A 26,140-nucleotide genomic window follows, 5' to 3' on the forward strand; every position below is an offset into this window, starting at 1 on the left:
AGCCCCAACGCAGTATGGGAGATAGAGCTATATGCAACAGGATTTCTAGATCTATACACGCATTGTTCCTAGAGAGCAGGAGTAGTAGTGGTAGTAGCATCATGCCATCGAACCTGTCAGGTCAAACCGATTTCATCCTATCCTAATGAGGAAACTGGTCGATTTTCAGTTCAGTTGAATCCATTGATGCGATGGTTTTTCATTGAATAGAATTCAGCATCCTAGACCAGACGTTTACAGGTTAAATTCGGGTTAGTTACATTCGAAGCTAGTTTAGGTTACTTCCTGTACAATGATATTTGTACAGATGATGATATCACAGTGCAACGAAAGTTTTCATAATGTCCAGTTTTTTAGAATATTTGCCACATCCTTGGTTATTAAAACGAAGATGTACCTAACACATATTGAACCTTTTAAAAAAGCAACACGAATTTACTTATGTATGGTGGTATGTAGTATGCTTAAATTGTTGTTTTTGGGTAATCAAGGTGACTTTTAAAGCCACGATGAGACAAAAAGTTTACGAATAAAAGTGTACACGTTAAAATGCTGTAAACATAAGTGAAATTCAAAAAAGGCCAAAATCTCCAATTTCACAGTTTAAGGTGAGGCAAAAATATCATCTAGGCTAAATGCTCCTATAGTTGCGGTACGTTAGAAGCGTTAGGTATTGAGTCTCCATGCACAACTTTAGGAACCTAATGCTTCTAATGTACCGCAACTATAGGAGCGTTTCCCCTAAGTAATTTTGCTCAAGATATCAAAAATATTGAGGATAGACTAAATGGTCGGAACAGGCAAAATGTTGTCAAAATTCAAACGGCAGTAAATTTTCATGAAACCGGATGCACTTTGCGGGACATTTATAGCAGCTTTGATAAATCATTTGAAAATTTATGGATACTGCCCGGATTTTTGGAGAGTATGTCAAAAACTGATTTTTTCATCGCTTGCGTTTTTTCTGGTAAGAAAAATTATTTGATTTCATTTTTTTCCTGATACTAGAAGCAGTTCTGAATACAATGCTGGCCACAGATCTGTTTAGAAACAACCGAGATCTGTCTATTTCATTGAAATCGGTTCCGGTGAAGTGACCAGTAATGTTAATCTTTTTAATCACGGAAATATGGGTATCAACCGTTATAATTTTTGAGCGCGATGTCTCCAGAATTGGTTTCATCGTTACATGTTGCGATGGCCATCCTGGAGCAGGTTCTGGAAGTCAAACTTCAAGATTTTGTAAACCAACTCGAATGGTAGATTTTTCATGTCCCCAACTTGGCCCATTTACTCTGGAGCAGATTATGAGTGCTCCTGGGGAAGTGGCCAATTTCGAACATCCCGGAAACAAGGTTTATATGGATATCAAACCTCAAGATTTTACAAGCCAACACCAATGGCAGTTTTATCAGGCAAACAACTTGCCTTGGCTATTCTGTAGCAGGTTCTAGGTGCCCGGAGAAAGTGGCCAATTTGGAACCACCCAATATGGGTGTCAAACTTCAAGATTTTCCAGATCCACAGCATGCCCCGGTTTGGTTAGAGCAGATTCTGGATGCCCCGGGGTAAGTGGCCAATGATCGGAACCATATCAATATGCTGTCAAAATTCAAGATTTTACAATGCCAATGATAGTTTTTTTCATGTCCATCGCTTGGATTGATTGATTGATTTATCTTTATTAAGGAGGCTGGTTCGCCTCCACTCCACCGCTTGGAATGCTTACCTAGGAGCAGCCAATTTCCCAATTTCGAACATGACCGGAACCATGTTAATATGGATGCCACATTTACAAGCCAACACCAATGGCTACTCTGCAGCAAGTTTTGGATGCCCGAATATGGTAGCTTTTTCAAGCCCACAGCTTACCCCGGTTTTCTTGGAGCAGATATGCCCCGGGGTAAGTGGCCAATTTGAGACATGACCGGAACTATATCAATATGATTGTTAAACTTCAAGACTATGCAAGCCAATTCCAATGGTAGCTTTTCTACGTACACAGGCTTTGAACAGGTTCTGAGGTGAACGGCACTACTACTACTACACTGAGGCAAAAGAACCAAATTACATAAAAACCACTTATTAATTTTAGCCAAGAGAACTCGGTATGAATAACATTGATTTATCTTATGAAACATAATGTTGACAAACAAATAATAAAACGGAGCAGTCTGGAACCAAACGTTATGAAATTCTTAAGTTATTATTATTATTATTTAACTTTATTAATTGAGGCTTTCAGCCTTGGGCTGGTTCGCCTCCATAAATTCTTAAGTTTATTTGCCTCAGTGTAGTTCTTAGGCTGAATGGCACTACTACCAGTAGTACTTAGGCTGGACGGTACTACTACCACTACCACTCAGACTGAACGGGGCAGTGCGGGGAAGAGGAGGCTAGAAACTGACATATTTTCAATTTTAATCGGATGAGCCCGAACGAAATAACGCCACTTTCAAAAGGCGTAGTAAATGGATGTTTATAACAACCATTGGCATAGGCTTGAAAAAATTTGAAGTTTGACATCCATATTGACATGGTTCCAATCATGTTAGAAATTGTCCACTTCCTCCGGGGCACGCAGAACATGCTTCATGCTGGCCATGGCAAGCTGCTTACCTTATAAACCTTCCATTGGCAATGTGCAAAACCATGAAGTTTGAGTAGCCATGGCAAGCTCTTTGCCTGATAAAACTGCCATTGGTATTGGCTTGTAAAATCTTGAAGTTTGACATCCATGTTAACATGGTTCCTGCCATGTTCGAAATTGGTCACTTCCCCTGGGGCACTCATAACCTGCCACCTGCTGCCGCGGTTGGATGTGCGGTTTTAGAGCAAATTGTAAACAAACTCGGTCACTGTCCCATACAAAAATCCAATATGGCTGTATCATGAATTTGACACATTAGAATGCCTATATTCAGGTGTTTATGAGTCATACGTAATTTTCGAATAATTTTTAAGTATATGCATAGCTTATTCCCTCCATTTGAAAAACAAAGCTATTTTCGAAATTGTTACCTTATATTTTGCGTTATGTGTGGCCTTTCAGATGCCGTATCAAATACAAAATTATCTATCCAACTACTAGAGATTTTCTATTAGAAGACTGCATGTTTTTGGGTTTAAACTTTTAAATGTTAAGTTATGCCTAAATACTTTCACTCACAAGACGAGACTCGAGTCAAGACACAACACTCATCGTGCTTACAAGGCCCAATAAATTTCAAACAACTTGTACTAAGACATTAACTCCCTCAAATGAACGGAAACGGATGTTTATTCGCTAATTTTCCATTTTATCACCAGGGCTCTACATTTTCGAAGCTCTTTTGTTTTCTTTCATGCAACGCGTTTAACGCATCATTTTTATAATGCCTAGCCAGCCTATCAGCACGAAATGAAAATGAAAAAGAAGCGCGCTTAGAGCGAAAGGCAGGCTGTGGATGTTCTCGTCTTTGCTTTGCTCCCTCTTTCAATGAAAGTAACGTTGATTTTCGAGTTGAAAAGAAGCCTCAATTTGTCTTTCAATTCCTTTCACCGAAACTCTGTCACCACTATTTCGTCTGCTTCACGGCGAGAAACACGTATGAAGCGACGGGAGAAAGAGATTGAAAATGTGTGTGCTGGAATGCTGCGATGCTTATCGACTTCAGCAGATTTTGTCTATTGAAGCTGATATTGTCACGTCCTGATTATCACACTTAGCAGATATTATGCCATTTATAGTAAAGCCTCACATATTTTTCGATTTTTCCGGCTGTTGTTCAAATTACCGAGGTCAATGGAACCATACGTTAGTTTAGTCGAGTTATACTGTTCCAGGATGTACTGCATTAGGCATACTTCCATTAGGTGTCATGTTATTTTGCCATAAGTTGACCCTACATGATTGCTTTTATTAATAATAATCGTATTGTCAATACATTATATATTGGCGACAATACATCAATATTATTGTCAATAATTCCCCATGCGTCAATATATTGATACGTGTGGGGTTCGCTTTACATGTATACCTAGATATGACGCAGCTATCACTTTTCATTTCCTTCACCAAATTTTTGGCAAACGTCCATTCCATCAAGCAAAGTAAGTATACCATCAGACATAGAAGATCTCCCCCCCCAAAATTGGTGAAGTTGATTTGTATCATTGCGTTGCTATTTCCGGAAGACGCTTCTGACTTCTCCTGCACACTTAGAAAAATTGATGTAAATTTAGGGGCTCCGAGACTGACATATACGACCGTCAATTTTGACATAAAATTGAGTCATAATAGACGCGGCATTCAGCTCAATTAAATGTATTTTCGAACTTTTCAGTCTCGGAGCACTCAATTTTACATGACATGTGTGTTTACGTCTCATCCTTTATGTCAAAGATGGATTCCGTCACGTGCAAGATTAGGTATTTCTAAGTGAGTGGAACTGACTTCTTCAGAAGCCCTTGAGACTACTGTTGAAAGTGTCTTCCGTCTTCCATGGTATTTTGTTTTTCAGAATTCACCTAAATAGAAATTCCTCATGATTTTTAAAGGAAGTCTTTCCAACTTCCTCCGGAAATGTCAGTCACCTTACCACAGAAGACTCTACCGGTTTCTCGTGGAGTTGCTTCCGGCTTCGCTCGGAAAGGTTCATCTGATTACCCCTGAAGTTTCATCCGGATGCCCTCTCACGTCAAAGAAACGAGATTAAATCTCATCTCCGGACAAGTCAGGAATGACCCTAGTGTGTAAATGTGGCTATAATTAAAAAAAGTCACCAAATTTCCCGGAAATAGTCTCGAAATCCGCATAAATTTCGAAATGCACATAAATACCGAAAATCGCCTAAAAACCAAGCGATCCATAAGATCCATGAACTTAAAAAAATTCAGGTTCTGAATTTATTTTTTTCAAGTGCAGCTTCTCGAATATTTCTCTTAAGTACAGAATGTTAAAAACTCATCATACTTGAGAAAAAAACTTAATTATTTTTCTGTATTATATTCGCTTAGACACTTTTTAGGTCATGCGTGACATGTCCAGAGACCCGTAGACCATGGACGCTAACCACTACACCGGACCCGTGCCCAGCTTAAACCTTTTTCAAATCCATGATTTTGATTTTTTATCTTCGAATTTTGAAAACTTTGTATAATTCCAGTCACAAATTGTATTTTTTTTAACCTTTGATACATTTATATTGGAAGTATGTATGTTTAAAGTCTTCAGTCCACGGTCTTGCAAACACTAGTATGGTATTTTGCTATTTTAACTCTTCAAAAGTGCTAGAGATGAACTAGCCTAAGGCTAAAAATCTCTTAAATAAAGAAAAAAGAAAGGTCTTCAAAAGTGCGGAAACGCTAATAAAAGTGCGCTTTGACATTGTACACAGAAAAAAGGTTCTGAATTTTAGCTGTCGCGTAAAATCTTCGTAAAATAGTTGACATAAACATTGAAAATGCTTAGAAGCTTATATAAGCATTCAATGACTATTCTATTCGAAACAATATCAAACCTCTGTAAGCACTTTTGGCTAGATACAGACATGCTAAAACAAATTGTAAATTTTATGCTGATTCATTTTCCTGCTGTGTTAAATAATCACGATCTCTACAAAGAATGCGGCAAATATTCTAAAAACGGAGAAGGTACACTAAATCTTAAGTTGCACGGTCGCTCATTTTCCGGTTATTGACGTTATTTTCCAGCGGATTAATGTGATATATTAGTTGGGTGCATGGGTTAGGAACGTCCATTCGAGAAAAAAAAAATACACTCAAACACACATATATTGAGCCGAAAGAGGGGAAAATGAAATGAATGATTTATCATTCCTTATTATGAAGAGAAGAAAACAAAAAAATAAATAAAAATTAAGCGATAGATAAAGAAATCAGAATGAAAGAGGAATTAAGGTGGAACGTTTGTTGGAGGGGATCATTTCCGTCCTTCGAGTGGTCTCATTCTAAGTGAAACATTAAAACAGTTTATGGACGATAAAACGATGACCATCGCGTAACGCTGCAGGGAAAACCAAACGATGAGGCAAGTGGAAGCTTCAACAAAAAATGCTGTTGAAAATGTTATCTTGTTTGGTTCTATTCTGCTGTAAATGTACTAATTAAGGAAATTTGGTGAATACCAACCTTACTAGCTAGCTGACTATTCGAGGAAATGATGAAATAATGATCGTTTTGCAATATATTGTTTACTTTAGTTCTACAGGTAGCAGACCATATGTTACATTTCATATACAGGAAATATTCTGCGAAAAGCAGCATCAGCGATGATATGAAAGATTTAATCGCGGAAAGCGTAGCTTTTTGCATTCTTCCTGCACTAATTAACGCTTTTGTTATTCGCTTCTCAGCTGCTAACGGTTCACAAACTAGCGTTAAATTCTTCCAAACTAAAACCAAAACAAAACTCGTGAAGAGATAGAATAAGGTGTAAACGCGGGACGAAACTATACATGGTAACGAAAACGAAAAGAATCGAAACGAAAAAACCAAAGGAAAAACGGAATGTAAATTTGCACAGTGTCTAGGGGAGAAAAGTTTTGCAGTATCAAGGTACGAAAAAGACATTTCAAACGACAAATGACCTACCTTTGATGTCCAGAGTCGCCCTCGGAGCTCTGCCTCGAGTGCTGACTATGGGAAAAACTACTGTAACCGGATCCTTTGGACATCTGAAATAGAAGATGAAACAAGTGTTTAACTTACCATTCAGACGGAGCAAGAATGTGCCTTCGCATCCCATACGTACTTGACTAGTATTACTGGAGTTACGGGAATGACCCATTTCGACAGCACCGGACACCGTTCCGGCTGCGGTATTCACTATACTCGTTGAGCTTGCTACATTGCCTATACACTGTGCATTGGTGCCACCGGTTACGAGATGCGAAGGAAGTGTTGCCTGGGATGCACTCGAATCAAGCAGCAGCGACGATGGCGGTTCGGAAGATTCAGAAATACCGGAATCGGTCACTAGGAAAGACTGCGGATCCAGCTCGATTGATTGTTGGTAATCTGGAAGGATGCAATTAAAACCGTTAACATGGCGATGCAGGATTAAACTGGCGACTGGCTTACCCGCAGTGGCAAACAGTGGGGGTTTCTTCTTGGTCAGCGAATCGAATCCGGACGAACCGGACGCTATTGATGAATCGTCTTTGGTTGATACGCGATTGGCAGCTGCTGGGACGGCTACTACCGCAGGTGGGCCCACCACGGACACTGGAGGTTGCAGGCCAAGTCCGAGGTTATCCTGGGGGATGGTTTTCGACTTGGGGCTTGGCGAAGGACTGACGGTAGAATATGATAATCAGTACTGTTTTTTAGTTTGACTTTTAGAATAAATACTTACACTTTGAACAAAATATCACCCTGAATCATGTGCATTCGTAACGACACATTCAGCATTGAGTTATCCTGCCGATGCCGGGTATCGTATCCCTCCAAGAGACACTTCCTAGACGTCAGACCGGAACCCGCAAATTCAGCTAAATTTAAATCGATAAAACCTAGTTTCTGTAATGATAGGGAGAAAAAATTTGTCATTCAAGCTTCCAGTTTCCAATAATTTGAAGCCTACCTGAAAACTCCTACCACCCTTAATCTCCTTTCGCACCGATATCCGCACCGTGCAGGGATCCAGCACGCCAGTGGATGCGTTCGATGTCATCTTGCAGGGAAACTCGAACTTTTGGCCCCATTTCACGGTATGGTTTTTCACCTCTTCCCTGTAATGGCGGGAAAACAGAAAACGAAAGTTGTATTAGATTAGTTCACCTGTTTCTTCACCTAATTAACGAGAGCATCATTTAACCGGTTAAACGAGTAGGTTTGTATGGGCAAGCCTAGTTCGGAGGAACAAAAGTGAAAGCTCTTAGACTCGATGAGCGGAGCCGCGATGCACTTGTATGGAAAAAGCACGTGCTATTAGAAAACATTCACCATTGCAGGTCGCATTGCGCCAGGTGTGTATGTACGAAGTGGCGAAGAAATTGCGCGCGTTTTTTTTTCTGCACAAAAACGGCATGACTACATTCGATAGAGGCTTGGTAAATCCATGCACAATACAACACCGAGAAAGGCACGCAATGTTTGTATTGCTACTGAACGGCCTCCAGATGAATCCAGTTCAATCAGTAGATATATGTTATATGCGCGTGTGTTTGTCGCCTACAAAAGTACGAGCAATAAATTAAGGGCTGTCCATAAACTGCGTAGACAGTTTAGGGGGGGGGGGGGTGACAATTATCCACGGCCCATACAAATTTAAAAAAAAATTGTGTGGACCATTGTCTACGCAGGGGGAGGGGAAGGGGTCAATAATCTCAAAAAACTGTCTACGTAGTTTATGAACAGGCCCTTAGTAATGATAGAATAAAGTCAATTGACGGGAATATACCAATATGTTGTGCACAGAATGTAAGGACGGATGGAGTGTGTTTAAACAGTGCCGCATCCCCTGGGAATTTTCGTTAGATCAGTTGACCTACTAAAGGCTATTGTCATCGAAGAAAAGGTTACAAAATACAATTTACTGAGCAGTAAAGCTAAATAGACCAAGAGTACTATTACAAAACAACTGAAACTGATTCAACTGCTTCGAGCAAGCAAACAATTTTCCCATCAGTGAGCGCACCATGAACCAACCACTCACTAGTATCAGGATCAAGGGAGCTTACCGAGAGTGTAGCAGTGCACTTATGATAGAAGTAACTCTCAACAAAGCCACGGGTGCTTGCTGGAGCATCATCGACTTACTTACACACTGGCGGTGGTAAGGGGGAACAGGCCCTCTCTTTTTAAAAAATACGTATAAGAGAAAATAGAAAACTTTACATTACTGCGGAGCGGGTCATTTAATACATGTCGCAAGATGGGGCTTCGATATTGTGTTATTTAGCCGACAGATGGTTGGATGTCCAATAGACCAAATGACAAAACTCCGTGCTTTGGGATACTTTTGAGAACCGGGATACGCAATTTAGGATTGACACCAGTACGATTCTAATTACGGCATACTGGACACAAGAATTATACGCCACGGGAATGACTGTCGTGCTGTTCTTATCCCTGAGTAAGGGAGGGTAACACCTTCTTGAAATAAAATTCACTCTCATCTCATATTTGTATTGAACACTCGATCAAAAAGTTGTAACCAGACATTTGTTTTATATGGGAAATGGATGCAATATCGGCCTAAATGCCCCTAATTTGGGCCCATACATAAATTCAGCAATCGACTAAATTTTTAATAGCGACCAAAAATATCCATTAATACCGTCCCAATAACGCGTTCATCTGCATAAAATTTATAAATAGCAGATTTTTAGTGATGGGCTCAATCTTAGATCCATAGGTCAACATTAGAGCCATTCCCCCTAGCATCTTCTTTCAGGAAGTACAAATATGGAGAAACTATATAAATATAAAACTGTCTTACTCATATATGGAATAGAAGGCATCATTCACAGATTTATAGTTCTTGATATGAGCTTCAAGAAGACTATTTAACTTTGTATTTCCATTTGTCCTATTCTCTCCTATGAGCTCATAACATATTTCCATTCTTGTTCTAAAGCTCTGGAGCGGCGTGCTGGCGCTAAAGCTGCCCAAAAGTGTCGAGATCTTTAGCTGATGACGTCATTTTAATGGTAATAGGCGAGACGCTGGGAATGGGAATGCTCTTAACTCGAAATGGTTGACAACTGGATGCAAGGAGCGACAGTGCAGATAGCCCAGCACTAAGCGGAACTGCAATAAAACTGTCGGTAGACTCACTGTTCGACTTGATCAACTTTAATAACCTCTAATTGTACTCAACCTGTCATTGTTTGAAGGGCCAAAAACGGTTTAGGTGAATCCGTGGGCAACATCGCCCACGTGCATACACGGGATAAATTAGAATATCCTTCCAACAACAGGATCATACAACCGGTCAAAAAACAGACCACTCAACAGGACGATGTCCCAAAGAGTGTGGAGAAGAGCCCGCCCTCTATTCAAGAAAAATTAAAGTCGGGAGTTGACATTTCCACTCTCCCTATTGATTCAACGTCAATCAGGTCCACAAGGGCCTCCCTTACCCAACATACATTGTTTCATACAATAATGGAATGGAAGTTAAGAGAAAAATAAAGGAAAGGTTTCACCCTATATGTTGCAAAAGAATCCATGAAATCACGATAATTTCGAAGAACTTCCATAGATATGCTGAAGCTACTTCTTCTACCAGTGTTAAAAACAGCACTCTTGCCTTTCCTTCCTCACACAACAGCATAAACCCCAATCAACCAAAAAACTCACTCTAGCTGTTCCAACTAGAGGGATCTCAACAGAGAAAAAAAGGAGTGCGTCCACTTTCCATCACCAATCACTCGCAACACAACGGCTTCAGTTCACCATTACACAGTCTGGAAGACGCACCGGCCGAATCAACTCGCGACCAACGCCGGAATCAGAACCAACAACTCCAGCGAAAAAAAAATCAAATCGTGATTAATCATAGAAATTTAATATAATTTTCATTTTTTTCTAGCGTCATGGAGAAAACATTCCCTTAATTCGAAGAGTTTCTGGTTAATTGACAAGGTCAACACTGTTACGCATTTGACCACAAACGTTTGGTTACTGGGTACATTTTCAAAAAGCTTTGGGGTCATGTGGCTGGCAGCAAGGCAAGGGAACGTTCAATGAAAATTAACTCTTAAATAACAATAATTTATGGTGATCCTGAAAAGAACCGTTTTGTCGTGATGGTTGAGTAATGCTGAACTATTAGGATGTTCAACACATATGAGGCTGGCGAACTGTATGTTGTTGGGAACGAGGGTGACGCGCTTGGCATAGGTGGCCCACAGCGACTCACGAAAAGCTCCTCCTCCCTCCTTCTTCGGTGAATGGACGTTCATGTGATAAAGTGATAAGTGATAACTGATAAAGTTTTCATTTTAGCAGATTAGTAGAAAAATTTCCAATCGATGGGCTTGTTTAGAACTAAAATCCATTCACTATTGCCAGAGTTATAAGTGGTCAAAACCTGACCACTTTTCGTAACGCGGTCGATTTTGGTTTTTTGAAATTGCACCCCCAATATGTTGCCGAAAGACGTAATCCTACGTCAAAATGTACACACAGAGTATGGCACGCGCAGAACTGATAACGTTGAAACCCAAACGAGAACTACACTAAACGGATGTGCTATTGGTCAGTAACTTCAAAACGGTGCAGCAGGCACAACGCGTCGTCGGAGAGTATGTTATAGCTTCGAAACGCGTTATTAAATACCTGAGAGTGATCGACGACAGACTAAACTTCGACAGCCACGTCACAATGGTACACAGAGGAAAATAGCAGATGGAGTCATAGACTAATAAATACCGAATCTCTCTAACAGTTTTCACCAGTTCGAAGCACGGAGGTAAACTTCAACCTGATGCAATTTCTATCTAGTCACGGTGGCTTCAGGAAGTACCTGGTTCGGTCTTCGACTACTCAAGATTTGAGGCAGGACGACAGAGGGGTGTTCAAAACAGACCACGTAGTTTATGGACAGCCCTAGTAATGTTTTACAAAATACGATACTGCACTACTTCGTCCACTGTGGTTATTTTCGACGTAGGGTAGAGCATTACTTCGTCGTAATCGCCCATTTCCGTTCTATCGATCAGAAGAGATCAATAACATCAATGATTTCACTGTGAGCAAAACAATAATAGGTTTGTTCCGATGCGTTAGTTCATAAGCTACAACATAAATCATGTTAGAGCGCATTGTATGAATATGTATGCTCATTGTTCTCAAAACAAATGAAGCGCTCCTTGGAAACCCCCCATTTTCTCTTTATCAAATCTAGAATAAATTTAGAAGTCATCTTTGACAGATATATTCCGTTTTTTGTTTGGACTCGTTCAGAAAAGAGAGGCAAAGCGCGGATTGTGCTTAGTAGGGCGGAAATTAGATCAAAAACCCCATAGTTTTAAAAAGGGGTACCCCTTAGCTCAGTCGGTGCAACTATAAAGCAAGACCATGCTAGAGGCGGCTGGGTTCGATTCCCGATCGGGTCTAGGAATTTTTCGGGTTGGAAAATTTCTCGACTTCCCTGGGCATAGATTATGATTGCACATGCCTATCAATAATACTAATGCAAAAATGGTACAGACTTAGAAAGCTCACAATTAACAACTTTGGAAGTGCTCAAAAGATACTATGTTGAGATTCGGCATAAAGTCCCAGTGGGGAGTGGGTACGTAATAAAGCAAAAGAAAAAGAAGTTAAAAAAAAAAAGTTAAGCGCTCTTAGCAAATTCCTTTTTTTCTCTCTGCATATTGAAGATTCCCGCTAGATCCAAATTACGCCAAGTATTGAAGCTACAGTACTCGCTCGACAACAACACTGCAAAACCATTCGTTTTGGCACGGGGTTCGATTTTTAAACCGTTCCAAAGTTGAACGGATTTTGAAAATAATGTATTTTTGCTCCTTGTTACAATTACAATTACAAATTACAATTTTTAATGATAGGTTTATTATTAATAACGTCTACGTCATAAATATGACTCACGGTGGTCCAAAATCAACGAAATCATAAATTAAATTTCAATATAAAACCGTTCGATTTTGACAACACTAAATGTTCGGGCTTTTTGCCAAAATTGAACGGGTACTGTAGTACTATCTTACAAAACTACCTGTTTTGACAGCGACGGATTACATTAATCTTATGATTAAGACTTGCTCTTTCCCCTTTATATGATGCCTGGAACCACCCATGTCTGGCAACTCGATGACCCCGTTTACTACATTGCATGCATTGACTAAGTTCAGATGATTCGTTTCAGCAAATCAAGTCAAGGTTCTTCAAGATTAAAGTGCTCGATTGAAGCATGGCAGCGGAACGTGAAGTGAATTGGAATGAATTCCTTCGAAATTGGTCGCTGCCGGAATGTGCACTGCACTCATCCTCCAATCAGCCGGGGTCGGGCTGATACGAATTTTTACTAACAATCTGGTATACTGAAAGGAAAATTGCCGGCGACCGCAATTTGCTCGTTAGGTAAACAAAAGATAAGACGCGATAATTTATATCAGTTATAAACTCAACCGTTGACTGCTGCTCTTTGAAGGTTTAGGTCAGTGCTGGTGAAGCTGATATTGAAATTGCATTTGCGTAGCTTCTTATCGTGAAGAAGAACTGGAACTGACAACATTGTCAGTTTTGGCAGCAGTGCAGTTGTCGCTAGGAATTTTTTTATGACAAGGGATTAAATTGGATTAGCAGCCTTGGTAACCTTGATTCAATGTTATGTTTTATATCCATCAACGCAAAATTATTGCTAAGTATCTACATAGGTACATGCTACATAGGTAGAATGAAGCACGCGAATGAAGGGGTGGAAATATAAATTATACTAATGACAAGATAATTTCAGCATAGACCGGAAGAAAGTGAGTATTTTATTCGTTCAGCAATTACGTCAGTAATAACAAAATGGGATTGGGTAGAGCAGGTCACGTTAGTATATTTATTACTTTTATGTTAATTTTTGTGCAATTTGATTCAAAAATAATACCGTAGAACCCTGTTAATTTTAATAGCTAAACTTGCAACTAAACGTTTCTCATTTAGAACTTGTATAATTGGTACCCCTACACAAGTACGTAACGCCATTAGTCACCTGTGTAGGGGTACCATTTATACAAATTATTCATGAGCTCCGTGTAGTTGCAAGTTTTGTTGGTAAAATTAACAAGGATATGCAGTATATTGTTGCATTAATAGCATTAGAGCCAAAATGACGTACCACATAGGAATTTACAGTTTTCTCACTTGTACTGGCACAACGAACGATACAAGACTTCATCAAACCGCTGCAAATTTACGTACAATGTGCCATACAGATATTACAGGCAATCCTCTCGATTGGTTGTTGGCGAAATTCAATCACGAATGGCACGTGCCAAATGGCAAATAGAGATTGAACATTGCATCGTTTCAATGTCGAGCGTTTGACGACCCCCTTTGTTGAGACATGCCATTCCATAATCAAATACATCGGCTTATAGCATTCTTCTACTGGTTGGTTTTTACATTTCGGCTGCCTTAGAGCACTTCTACAGTAATTAAGCGCAAATCTTTGCTATGACTAAAGAAGTCGAGAAGCTTTCCACAAGAAAATATCCACAATCGGATATTGAAACGAAAATCGAACCTGGGGCCACATTATGCAACCAAGATGAAACGACTTTTTTTATACAAGCGTTCTTATGAAAAACGCTTCGTTTCGACTTCCTCAATAAGGCCCCTGATTTTCTCCTTGGAAGTGCACTCGTGGATCAATACAGATTGGAGGCACTTCTCACAACATGTACCATTTATGGCAGGTGTACTCAACCTTTCTCAATTTGTGTGTTTTTTTTTTCAAAATCATGTGATGTCCGGGAAAATCTGAAAACTTCAGCTAAACTTCTGAAACATTTCGGCCCATTTTGTCCGATAACAACAAAAAATCCCCAGTTGCGAAGGAACTCCAAGCACAATTTAAAAGGCAAAAATAATTGACACCGTGTTCAACCAAAGATTGCTCAGACTGAACATTTAACACTAGACAATGGACAACACCCAGCACATCAGTAGGGAAATTTCCTTGTACGAAAAGTTATTTTACAGGAGTCAGTATTTTTACTGGGTTTTTGAATTGCTGAAAAAAAATCAAATGACCGTTATCCGTAAGGAATCTTCCGTAGATTTAAAAAAAAAAATCCATGCAGTTCCGCAATTCAAAAATCTAGTAAAACCTTACTGACTAGAATAGATAACATTATGCATAAAACCAAATGCGATTGAACCGAAGAGATCACTAGGCTTAATAAGTTATTACTAAGACAGCATAATTTTTCCTGGATCTTGAATTTGATTCTGCATTCGAAGTCTCCAAAATGGTCTATGCTCAAAACATACCAGAACTTTATTTTATTATTCTCAAGCAGTTCTTTTAAAATCAATTTCCTTCACAGAGTTCCTTTCAGAATTCTTCCAAAATAAATGTGAGATTCTCTCTGGGAAAACCTTGAGCATACATTTATAACAGCCCAAAAATTATCTGAAGTATACTCCAAAATTATCTGAAGTACACTCCGTCAAGTTCATGCCATTCGTCCTTCGATTAGATTCTCTACGATTTTTTTCGAAGATCTCACTAAAGCTTCCTTTAATATTTATTTTTGCTTGAATTCTTTTAAGAACTCCTCAGAATTGTCTTAAAATTTTGCTTAGAATTATCTTGGAGTTTTCCTTTCAATTCCTATAAAAGTTCACATGCAATTGTCCAAGAGATTCATTCCGAGAAGCTCTAGAAATTATCCAATGAATTTACATAAAACTCTTTGAACAATTCTTTTGAAATTGTACCCTCAAAACTCGATTCCGTTGATATTTATCACGAATCTTGGAATACTCTTCACAATCACCATAAAATTTTTCACAAAGCAACTGTAAAAAATACTATGAACTCACACCATTGACTTCGAGTTCTGGTCAAAACTTTCTTAGAGTTTATCCCAGGACATTTTTTCTGAAATACTTTGGTGTTATTTCTTGAAAAAGCATTCTAAAGTCTGCTGAAAATTACTTTGGAAAAAAATATAGAATTCTCTTAATATCTGTACAATTAATAGCGACTGTATCCTGCAAATCTAGTCCAGTTCAAAGGTCTTGAAATGTTCGAAGACTTAAAATCTTAGTCGGAGATGCTTAACGTCAAATATAAGACTTAAAGTGGACATTTTATACGATAGATGATTAGTTTAGATTAGTTCCGTTAGAGTACGGCAGTGTGAAAATTGTATATAAAGAGTAGAAAGTGATCAAAGGACAATTTTGAGGAAGGTATGAATCTGGTTGAGCATCCCCTTTACCAAACTCATCCGTTGATGAGGGATGGTGAGCGGTGTCCGGCCACCACCATCACTGGCAAAAGGGATGATCACCGATTTGCTCATGTACCTCTGATGTGCGGAAATAGTTCTAACGATTGTTTCACACTCACACTCGCCAGCCGACGTAAGTATCTACCTAAAAGCAAGTACTAAAAATCTTACAGTTGTGTTCGATAAAAAAGCAACGCATGCCGATTTCCATACAAAATGGTCAACTTTGACATGTTGTAACTTTTTGAAGTTATGATCAATTGAGCTGAAACATTCGGCACAGAATCACAAATATGTTCAATTTTACAATTACAAAATACCAAATTTTTTGAAGCACCTGTTGGAAAGTGAGACAATAGGTAAAATTGATCAAAATAATAGCAATTTTTTTATTTGTATTTTATGCACTGCAAATATTTTAAACATTTTTAACTATTATGTACATTTGTTAATTGGGTGGGGATTGTTAGAATTTTAAGAAATGTAAAATTTAAAATCTCAAAATTGAATTGAAATGCAAATTATTAGTACTGCTATCATTTTGAACAATTTTACCTAGTGTCTCACTTTCCGGCAGGTGCTTCCAATAATTTGCTATTTTGTAATCTTAAATTGAACATATTTGTAGTTCAGTGGCCATTTCAGCTGAATTGATTATAAGAGAACAAAGTTACAACTTGTCAAAGTTGACCATTTTGTATGGAAATCGGCATGCGCTGCTATTATATTGAACACAGGTCATCGTCAGTTTTTCTCTTCCGGTGACTTCGAATTCGCGGGTATTTCCCGGTTTTCCAGATTTCTCAGTTCACTGGCTACCCTTGGGTATGTGCAGGTTTTCACAATAAATAATTCTCGCTGCAGACCAGCTTATGCAGGCAAACATTAGCTGCATAAGGCAAATATTGCCTGTATAAGTTTATCTGCAGCTAAAATAGTTATTTGGGTATTGGCATTTCCCGGATCTCCCGTCAAATTCCCGAATTTTACCCGGTTTTCTAGCCTACTTTTTTTTAAATTCTAGGCCACTTTTAAAATATTCCCCGGTGTTCACGAATTTCCCGGTTCGCTTGTCACCCTGTATTTGACTATACAACTAGTGTCTTGTCGCTGGACGTTTGAAGCATCTTTATTATTTTTAAGACACACTCTGCAAGATCCATGACCCTCGGAAGGTAAAACTTTTCCTCATACAACAAGAAGTTTTCAAATTTTGAAACTGATGATAAACCATCATATAACTAACACTTATAGATTCACTAACTTTTTAAGCTGAGATGAATATTCATGGATTAACGCATAATAATAAGCTGTAACCCGCATGCATTCAGTCATAAATGATGTGCTTCCTGTCATGTGTATTGTGTAACATTTGTCTTTCATGTTTCTCCCTCTCGCTTCTCTCTCAATAACAATCGACATCCAACACAAAAGCCATTACATGAATTTGGCGTTAACCATGGCTTACTGACAGTTCATTTGTTACGGTCGTAATTAATGACCCGATAAAGACGTGCCATCAGGCGTTAGTTGTATGCGATGATGTTTTAATTTATTGTCGCTGGTTGACAACGGGAAGAGTATCATCGATTCCACCCAACCATTCGCGTTGTCGTTTCCGATAGTTTGTGGGGTATGTACATAACCTATTGCATTTTTGTGTTATCGATTTGACCGGGCCCGCAGTCGATTACGGAGATGATGGCTCATTGCGTGTGTTCTCCACGTTAGTCTCTCAATCAATGTGAGAGACAGTGTTCAACATTTTCAATTATTCATCATCGAGCTTGCTATGCTGAGCACCTATGATGTTTAATGCATACAACGGGCGAATAACGTGACCTGCGTTGTACCTGGCGATGATGGATCCGCTCCCGCTCCCCCGTCTACGATGATGTGCGATGTTGTGATCGGTGAATGGGTGGAAAAGACTTTTACGTGACTTGATTCGGAGGTGTGATGTTTAAGCTGATTGAATTACGTCCAGCTGTCGGAGTCCGTGGTTGCTGATGATGAATATGTATCAGGTTCATTTAGATTTTTTTTAAGAGTTAGAGGAATGTGTAACGTACGTACTGACCTATATATTTTTTAAACCTGATAGATATATTTGATGATTTTGTGGTCAATGAACTTGTCCCTACATATGTTTTACATTGTGGATTTGGTGAATCCGTTAACATGTTCTAACCACTTCAAACAGTGAAGAACGAATATTCTACATTTATAGTACACTGCCGGAAATTGCCTCTAAGATTAACAGTATCGAACCCGAAATCGGTCGACAGAGAAATAATGTTTAATCTGTTTTAACGTTGTAAGAACGATAAGTGTTGTGTCTCGCGTCTCGTTTTGTGGATGTCGTGTAGTTCTTCCGTTACAAAAAAAAAGAACAAAAAAAAAACGTGTATCTAAGCTTTTGCAAAATTGGTATTTTAACTGTCACGTCACAAAAATTGAGGTATTTTTAAATTTTACAAATGAATTGAAGTTAAATCATTTTGATGCTTGAGGTTCTCTTAGTGCACCGATTTGAACCAAAATTTGGGATTCATTGGACCTCAATAAAAATTAATACCAAACTGTTTCAAGATGCGTTGTCGCGGCACACAGTGCGCCAAATGTATGAGGATGCAGTAGATAAAAATAAAATCTGAGTGTTTTAGTCATTTTTACCCTTAGGTATATTGCTCTTTCAGAGATTTATTTCCGTTTTACGGATTAGTTGAAAGAAGAATAAATTCCACCACAGCTGTCAAATAAACAAGGCTTCAAAGAATTACCGTACGCCAACTTCTTTAGCATAAAACAATGGTGTTTTCGGGAATATTGTTCAAATGCATAACAGACAAAAGTGACACAAAAGTCCCTTTCAATCTCGAAGGGGGTTTCGGGCAAGGTGATGGACTTTCGTGGCTGGTTTTCCCAGGAACAGGAACACATATCTTTATACCTTAAATTGGTATGGATTGGCCTGACATAAGAGGTAAAACACCAAAAAATCTACAACACCATTCCAATACCAAATTATGCAAATGCAATACCAAAACAATACCAAATATGTATTAATTTGGTATCCAAATATATTTTTGTGTTATTTACAAATTATTTTGCAGGCAATTTTTTGGAATTATTCTTTGGAATTTTACCTCTTATGTCAGGCTGATCAACACCAAATTTTAATATCAGGTCAGAATGGGGTATTCACAAGTTATTTTCTTCTGAAGATAGACACGATCATCACGAAGTCTATCCAGATTCTTATCTTGACCGATGACATCGACACCATGGCACGGAACTTTGTTTAACAGCCCAAAACGGTTATTATGCATCCCATTCCACATCACCAAAAACAGCATCACGTGGTAGGTATGATCTGTATCCATGATCGATATGGTAAAAGATTGCTGAAAAACTATGGATTTAAAAATTGAAATGGCTTATATACCACCGAAAGAATTGTCTAATATTCACTCTTTTGGAGCAAAATCAGAACAGCATGGCTTCCAATAGCACTTCTCTCAATTATTATAGCTTTGCATACGATATTTTCGTTACTCAATTGATTTATCGCTTAAAACATTTAAACCCCTTTTTACTTAGAATTTTGGCATACTAGCCATATCTTCATTTATGAGCAGTTAACCTTCCTAATATATTAGGCAAACTGCACACAGTCCTATTAAATGGTGAAAAGTTCAGGAAAGAATTCATTCACAGCGTCGCTACTGTGCCATTTCTTTATAATTATTGTTTGTTTTTACTTCAATGAAAAAATTAAAATTCCCCTATTTTCCAAATTTAAATACTTCTGAAACGTAAATAACATTTTATGATCTTGGACATAGATTTTTTTCTAATAGCTGGTTTTGGAAATGTTTGGACGAGTATTAAAGCTACCGAGCTTCACAGATTTTTAAAAAATATAGTCTTCGAAAAAAAGTCTAGCGCAAGTAAATTTACCTAGACCATTTTTCGAAACATCTAAGACTTTCAGGATCACGAAGTAAAGAGGGCAGGATGTTGGGATCGGATTTTTTTTTACCGAAACCTCAGAAAATTTGCGATTAAATTTTCTTTAACTATTTCGAGATCACAAGACAAAGGAAAAACTAAGAAATTTTATAATTTGGTCTGGAAAAAAATCGAAGATAACGGACCTGAATGTCTATAGATTACGGAGATGAAAAAAATAAAAATAAGCGAAATGGATGTAATGTCGGCCTAAATGGCCCTAATTTGGGCCCATACATAAATTCAGCAATTTACTAAATTTGCAATAGCTTTTTGGTCGCCATTGCAAATTCATTATTCATTAGTACCGTCCCAATGACGCGTTCATCTAGATAAAATTGATAAATAGCAGATTTTTAGCGATTGGCCCAATCTTAGATCTAATGTTAAACATTAGAGCCATTTCCCCTATTAGTGATTCCATCAGCACCAATTGGACAGTTCGGGTATGTTCGCAACTCTTCTTGGTCGGAATTTACACGCTGATTTTAAATGAATATTGTTAACGCAAATTTGTTACCAAATCAAGCTGTTACTTGATGTGATTAAAATTATTTAAAAAAGTGACTTTAGTGACTAAATTTTAAGAAATAGTGACTATAGTGACTTTTCGGTGAAAAAGTGACTTTTTAGAGACTGACTTGAAAATAGTGCCCTGTAAAGGTCAGGTAATCAGTTCAACCAGTATTCGGGATGCTACTGTGATTGATAAAAATGTGTGAAAGGAACTGCAACCATGTCGATATGAATCAGCATGCTTTTAAGCTGCAAGAACCTATATGCATACTATGAAATAATACATACTTGCGCATAAATTGGATGAAGTTGTTATAGAACGAACAAAGTTTAATACAACACCTTTCATCTCTAATCGCTTGTTTAATAGCCAGAAAATAAACAAATAAGTTCATGATCCGTTTCTTACTTATTTTTTTCCATGCCCTCTACAAAACATGGCAATTTTCTGATTTTTTCTAGACTTTCCGCTAGGAACAGAAATTTATTCGGTGCTCCTCAATATTTCATATGAAACACTTGTCTTTAATCCCGGTTTACAATATATTCCCTGTGCACAGGTCGAGACCCAGCTCCTCAGAAAATTTCTTCAGATTAACACGCTTAACCAAACGTTAGAGCGCACCCTAGATGGAAATCTACTGGTAACACTACACTCGTATTGGCTACGGCTAATATCGGGCTTTAAAACATTTTATGTATTTATTATAAACTGTATTGTTATTTACTTAGGTTTTTCCTGCACTGGTAACATGTGTACCACCTTTGTCGTCTTTCCATTGTTGTTCGTAAATGCATGTTAAATGCATTTTTCCTAATTCAACTTTATGAAAAGTACTTTCACCTCCGACATCCTGTACGCTGCTTCCATCTTTACAGTAACTGCATCCAATGCTTGCACAAAGCTGAAAATCTCGGTTCAGGGGAGTCGTTCGGGATATGTAAGAAAATTATTTCAATACTAATTATCAATTTTTTTATGAAGAGCTTTGAGTGGGTTGGTTTATTTCCTTTAAATTCCGTTTTAATTGCTTATCTTTTGACAGATACGCGTATTTCGTCTACTACTTGCAGACTTCATCAGTGCCAAGTACTCAACACCACTCCAGTACTCCAGTGGTGTTGAGTACTTGGCACTGATGAAGTCTGCTAGGAGTAGACGAAATACGCGTATCTGTCAAAAGATAAGCAGTTATAACGGAATTTAAAGGAAATAAACCAACCCACTAACTTAACAGACGCACTAACCAACTTAGAGGTTAGACTTTGATTTACGGTTTGGCGACTTTGCAGTCAATTTAATTGTTTATAAGAAAGTTTGAACATACTGAGAGGTAAGCACATATCATCGGTAAGAGACATGTGTGTGAGAAAATTTGCGAAAAAATCTAAGGGCACCGGTGGGATTCGAACCCACAATTCCCATTCAGTACACGGGTGCATTGCCAATTATACAACGGTGGACCTATGGTCTACGGATGTATTTGGCTAATGACATTTGAGTTTCGAATCCGTTCCCCACCCTAGTCTTTTTGCGCAAGCATTCTCTGATACACAACAATCGTCTATTATCGACGAAATGTGCTTGTACCGCAACCACTCAGTATCAGTCTATGTGAACAAACACAGCTCATTTTTGTTGTACATCTTATATGCTGAAATATGTCCCGTACAGTATGACTATAACATTTTGAGCTGCCGGCCTCACCTCCGACCACCGGGCCGTAGTGATGAATATCAATTACTTTTACTTTGATTTACGGTTTAGCGACTTTGCAGTCAATTTAATTGTTTTTAAGAAAGTTTGAACATACTGAGATGTTAGAGGTTAGATTTTGTTACAGCCAACAACGTTTATCGGCTACCCAAAGACGCTCTGGCTCCCACTTCAACTAAGGGATTATTAAAAAAATTGTTCATCTTGCAAAAATTCCATATCAAGCATTTAAGCAACCACATGCATTGTATCAGCGTGATTACCTCTCACCCCAGCAAGTCTGGATTCAATCCTAGTCGTCGGCGCCGCCGTGATGTTCTGAGACATAATATCTCTGATCACGCCTTCCTTCGGAAGGGAAGTAAAGCCGTTGGTCCCCGGTTCATGAGTTGATGGCTCGATAGATAGGGTCCCGGTATGGGAGCTGCCTCCCTGGCGTCGGTAGCATTGGTGCTCAGCACGGAAAACAAGATCGACGGAAAACAAATCAAGGGAAAAAAAAACCATATGTGTTGTATGTTGGACAGTTCAGAATTCACCAAACTGACGGTGGTAGTGTTCGATTTGGATTCTACATGTTTGCTTTTACTCGACAGTTCGAATATATAGAAGGTTTGAAACAGGTAAATTCAGGTAAACAAGACCAATTAACTTTTTAGGGTTTCACTTTTTTGCATGTTATTATTCGATTCACAATCGATTTACGTTTTAAATTATATTTTTAATTTTGATATCGATAATTTCGGATGCGATAACATAACTATATTAGGATAATGATAATCCTTACTTATGCACTACTATGCTTATAGTAGATATTGGTAATATTGTTCACAATGCATATAGTAACCTTAACCATTTTATTAACATCCAACTTCGTGCTCAAATACGTCAAAGTTCACCCATGTTTTAGTTTTCGACTTCCAATTATTTATTATAAAACCAGAACAGACTTTCACGCCACTTGATAAATTTATTAGCCGCGACTATAGGATCAATGAACTTCCACCAGAACCTGATTGGCACTCACCAAGGCAACAAGAAAGTGGACCTGCATTTCTGGTTTTTCACCCACCCCTCGATAATGCCATATGCCTTTGCTACACAGGCAGCTTATCTATGTCCACTGAACCAAATCCGCAGTAGCTTGATAATGAAAGGTTCGTATCGATCGGACAACTTCAAACAACATTAAAAAATAAACCATGATACAAAAAACAACAACAACACACGCAACCAGACCAGGGCACAACGTAATCATTGTCACCGAACGAAACAAAAAAAACGACATGTAAGCGGCTTAATTGCTTCCATCACGTGACTGTTTTTCAGTTGGCCTCTCCACTTTGTAGGTAGTTCATAACTATTTCATTTAAGAAACGCCACAGAAAACGCACATTTCTATTTCCTACGCTCCATAGTCGAACTGGTGATATGCTAATCAATAGTTGCTGTTAGTGCTAATGCCCGCTATCTGGTGTAATGGCATTTCTGTCTAAACGTCCACTGGATTTACCATGATGGACACCGCCGTCCCTTCCAGACTAATAAAAATCTCAGCTTGTGGACATTTTACCGGCTCAGAAAAGTTCAATGTCTCGTGCAGCAAAATGTAGATAAATGTGCCCTGTTCCCTGTTCACTCCGTTATATATATATATACAGGAATCCACTCACCGCTATGTCTTGGCTTACCTCTAACGAATTGAGTACATTTTTTGTTTGTGTTTTGTTTCAATAATATACTAGCCACCTATAAAAAATCATCGCAATCAGTTGACGGACAGCCGAGAAATAGAGATGGGTGAACAGTACCACCCACCGTACTATTAGGGGGATTCCTGTATTCGATTTTTTTTTACTGAATGAAAGCAACCGGGGGAGTTGCATCTGGTTGAGCTGCGTGAAAGGTGACCATGAGAGCAGGTAGAACCGGTTTCTTATATAGCTTTTTTCGGTTAGTCTACCTATGGTGTCATTGGAACAGCTCGTAAAGCGCACACTAGGTAAGGAAGGCCACCACATTAAACTTTACCACCACAGGAAGGTATTTACATCATTGTAACGATGGGAATGAAAATGTAATATGGGCTGCCGCCAAAGCTGACCTAGATTTGGTCGATTTTACTAGTTCGCTTTTGTCTGAGAAGTGCCTTTCTTTAATCAGAAATCAGAACATATAAAATAGACGCCGAAATTATTTAAATCTGACATTCATAATTCCCCAAAATTAGGTGTATATTGATATTTTGCAAACATTTTATATAGGTGATATAAACATTGAACCAGCCGATCTACTTATACATTTTAAATCTGGAAATAGGTTCAATATAATATGCCAAATTTTCAACAACATCGGAACAGAGATATGAATACCAGTCCATCGCTAGTCATACTAAGTTACGACTGGTGTGCAGAGCATCTTGTGCCAACAAATGTTTCGTAATGCTCATATATTTCCCATATACCCATATACCCCTCGATCAAGATTTCGAATATCACAAGACGATCACTAATTATGATGTTGGTGTTTCCACCGAAACCACACTTAAACGCACCCATTTATTTCCCCACATTCGCCTTTAAGTTCACGAACGACACAAATATCTCAAGTTCAACATCCTGCCGGCCCCAAAACACTGCCGGCTTACTAGCTGTCGGACTGAATGGGTGGTCGACGAACCGTAATGCAACGCGTGAAGCATAAAGCCTCGCTCCGGGTACCTACTATATCCATATGTTCAGACGCCCACACACGTTTTCGCCATGACGGGTAGACCAATGACGACGACTGTTTACAATGTTTTGGTTCACTATATCATTTCAATTACAGTTCCAATTGCTATCGTCGTCGTCGTCGTCGTCGTCGTAACCGTCTCCCTTACTTATTTGGCATTGGATTAATTGGCTGCCGTCACTTTTCGCCAAACACATTTCCATTCCACTCTATGATCTGGCAGAAGAACAGTTGCACGTTTTTCCTGTCAAAACACTCATAGTATAGCTTCGACTAATATACACAGCTGTGTGAAGTCTGGACATGCCCGCACGTGGATAACACGATAAAGCGACTTCATAATCTATGGTTCAATTGTTATCTCTTTTAGTAACTATGTAGTAAGCTGGGCTTCTCCCGTTGATTGCTTTTGGCGTGTAAGTTGATTTATTCAGCGGCTTATACGAATTTATTATCTCAATAGTATTACCACAGACAAACAGACGTAACTCTTCATTGTGTATCTTCGTTCATGCATTTAACGGTTGATTTGAATATTATCAGTTCCGCAAACTACTCGCCGCAGCGCTGGCATCGGATCACTTTGACGTTTCTATATATTCTATAGAACTTTTATGCAATATTGTTTACGAGTTAACGAGCAAGCTTGTTTTCCGCGAGAAGCCAGAGAGATGTCGGTACTGAGGTTATATGTTTTGAGATACTATGTTTTCAAGAACAAGTTTTTCAAAGAGTTACGTCTGTTTGTCTGTGGTATTACACTCTGTGTCCAGGTTTTCCATTTCCGATTTATATTTTTTGTATGACTACGTATCGGAACCTTCCTTAGCTCAGTCAGTAAAGGCGCAGCAAGACCATGCTGGAGGCGGCTGGGTTCAATTCCCGGTTCTGTCTAGATTATTTTTCTGGTTGAAAATTTCTCTACTTCTCTGGCTACAGAGTATGATTGTACTTGCCATACATTAATCCATATTAATGCAAAAATGGTAAAGGTTTAGAAAGATCTTAATTAACAACTGTGCAAGTGCTCAAAGAACACTAATTTGAGAGCCGGCGTATAGTTTCAGTAGAGACGTAAAAAATCCAAAGAAGATGTCTACGTAATTGTATCGCAAGTGGGGAGTTACTTTAGACACAATAAATTTAATTGTATGAGTTAAATCAATTGGCTTATTGCGGCTTCCCACGTTCGCCAATTGTAGGGGGAAGAAAGACAGACACCTTAAGGTGT

The 26,140-nt window shown here is 38.6% G+C and overlaps 1 protein-coding gene across 3 annotated transcripts in view; it reads right to left on the reverse strand.

Annotated features, from left to right (window-relative positions):
* The window catches only part of LOC135710352 (uncharacterized), a 210,672-nt gene that overhangs the window by 39,316 nt on the left and 145,216 nt on the right, over window positions 1-26,140 (reverse strand). For all 3 annotated transcript variants that reach the window (XM_065232891.1, XM_065232892.1, XM_065232890.1), the window contains exons 3-7: window positions 7,586-7,733; window positions 7,358-7,521; window positions 7,084-7,295; window positions 6,755-7,020; window positions 6,595-6,677 (exon numbers count right to left, since the gene is read on the reverse strand). In XM_065232891.1, coding sequence (XP_065088963.1) covers window positions 6,595-6,677; window positions 6,755-7,020; window positions 7,084-7,295; window positions 7,358-7,521; window positions 7,586-7,733 — 873 coding nt within the window. The remainder of the gene's footprint in view (window positions 1-6,594; window positions 6,678-6,754; window positions 7,021-7,083; window positions 7,296-7,357; window positions 7,522-7,585; window positions 7,734-26,140) is intronic.

Source organism: Ochlerotatus camptorhynchus, unplaced genomic scaffold (assembly GCF_037179485.1).
Source record: "Ochlerotatus camptorhynchus isolate MF236.1 unplaced genomic scaffold, CSIRO-AGI_Acam_v1.1 ptg000379l, whole genome shotgun sequence".
NCBI classification, from domain to species: Eukaryota; Metazoa; Arthropoda; class Insecta; order Diptera; family Culicidae; genus Ochlerotatus; species Ochlerotatus camptorhynchus.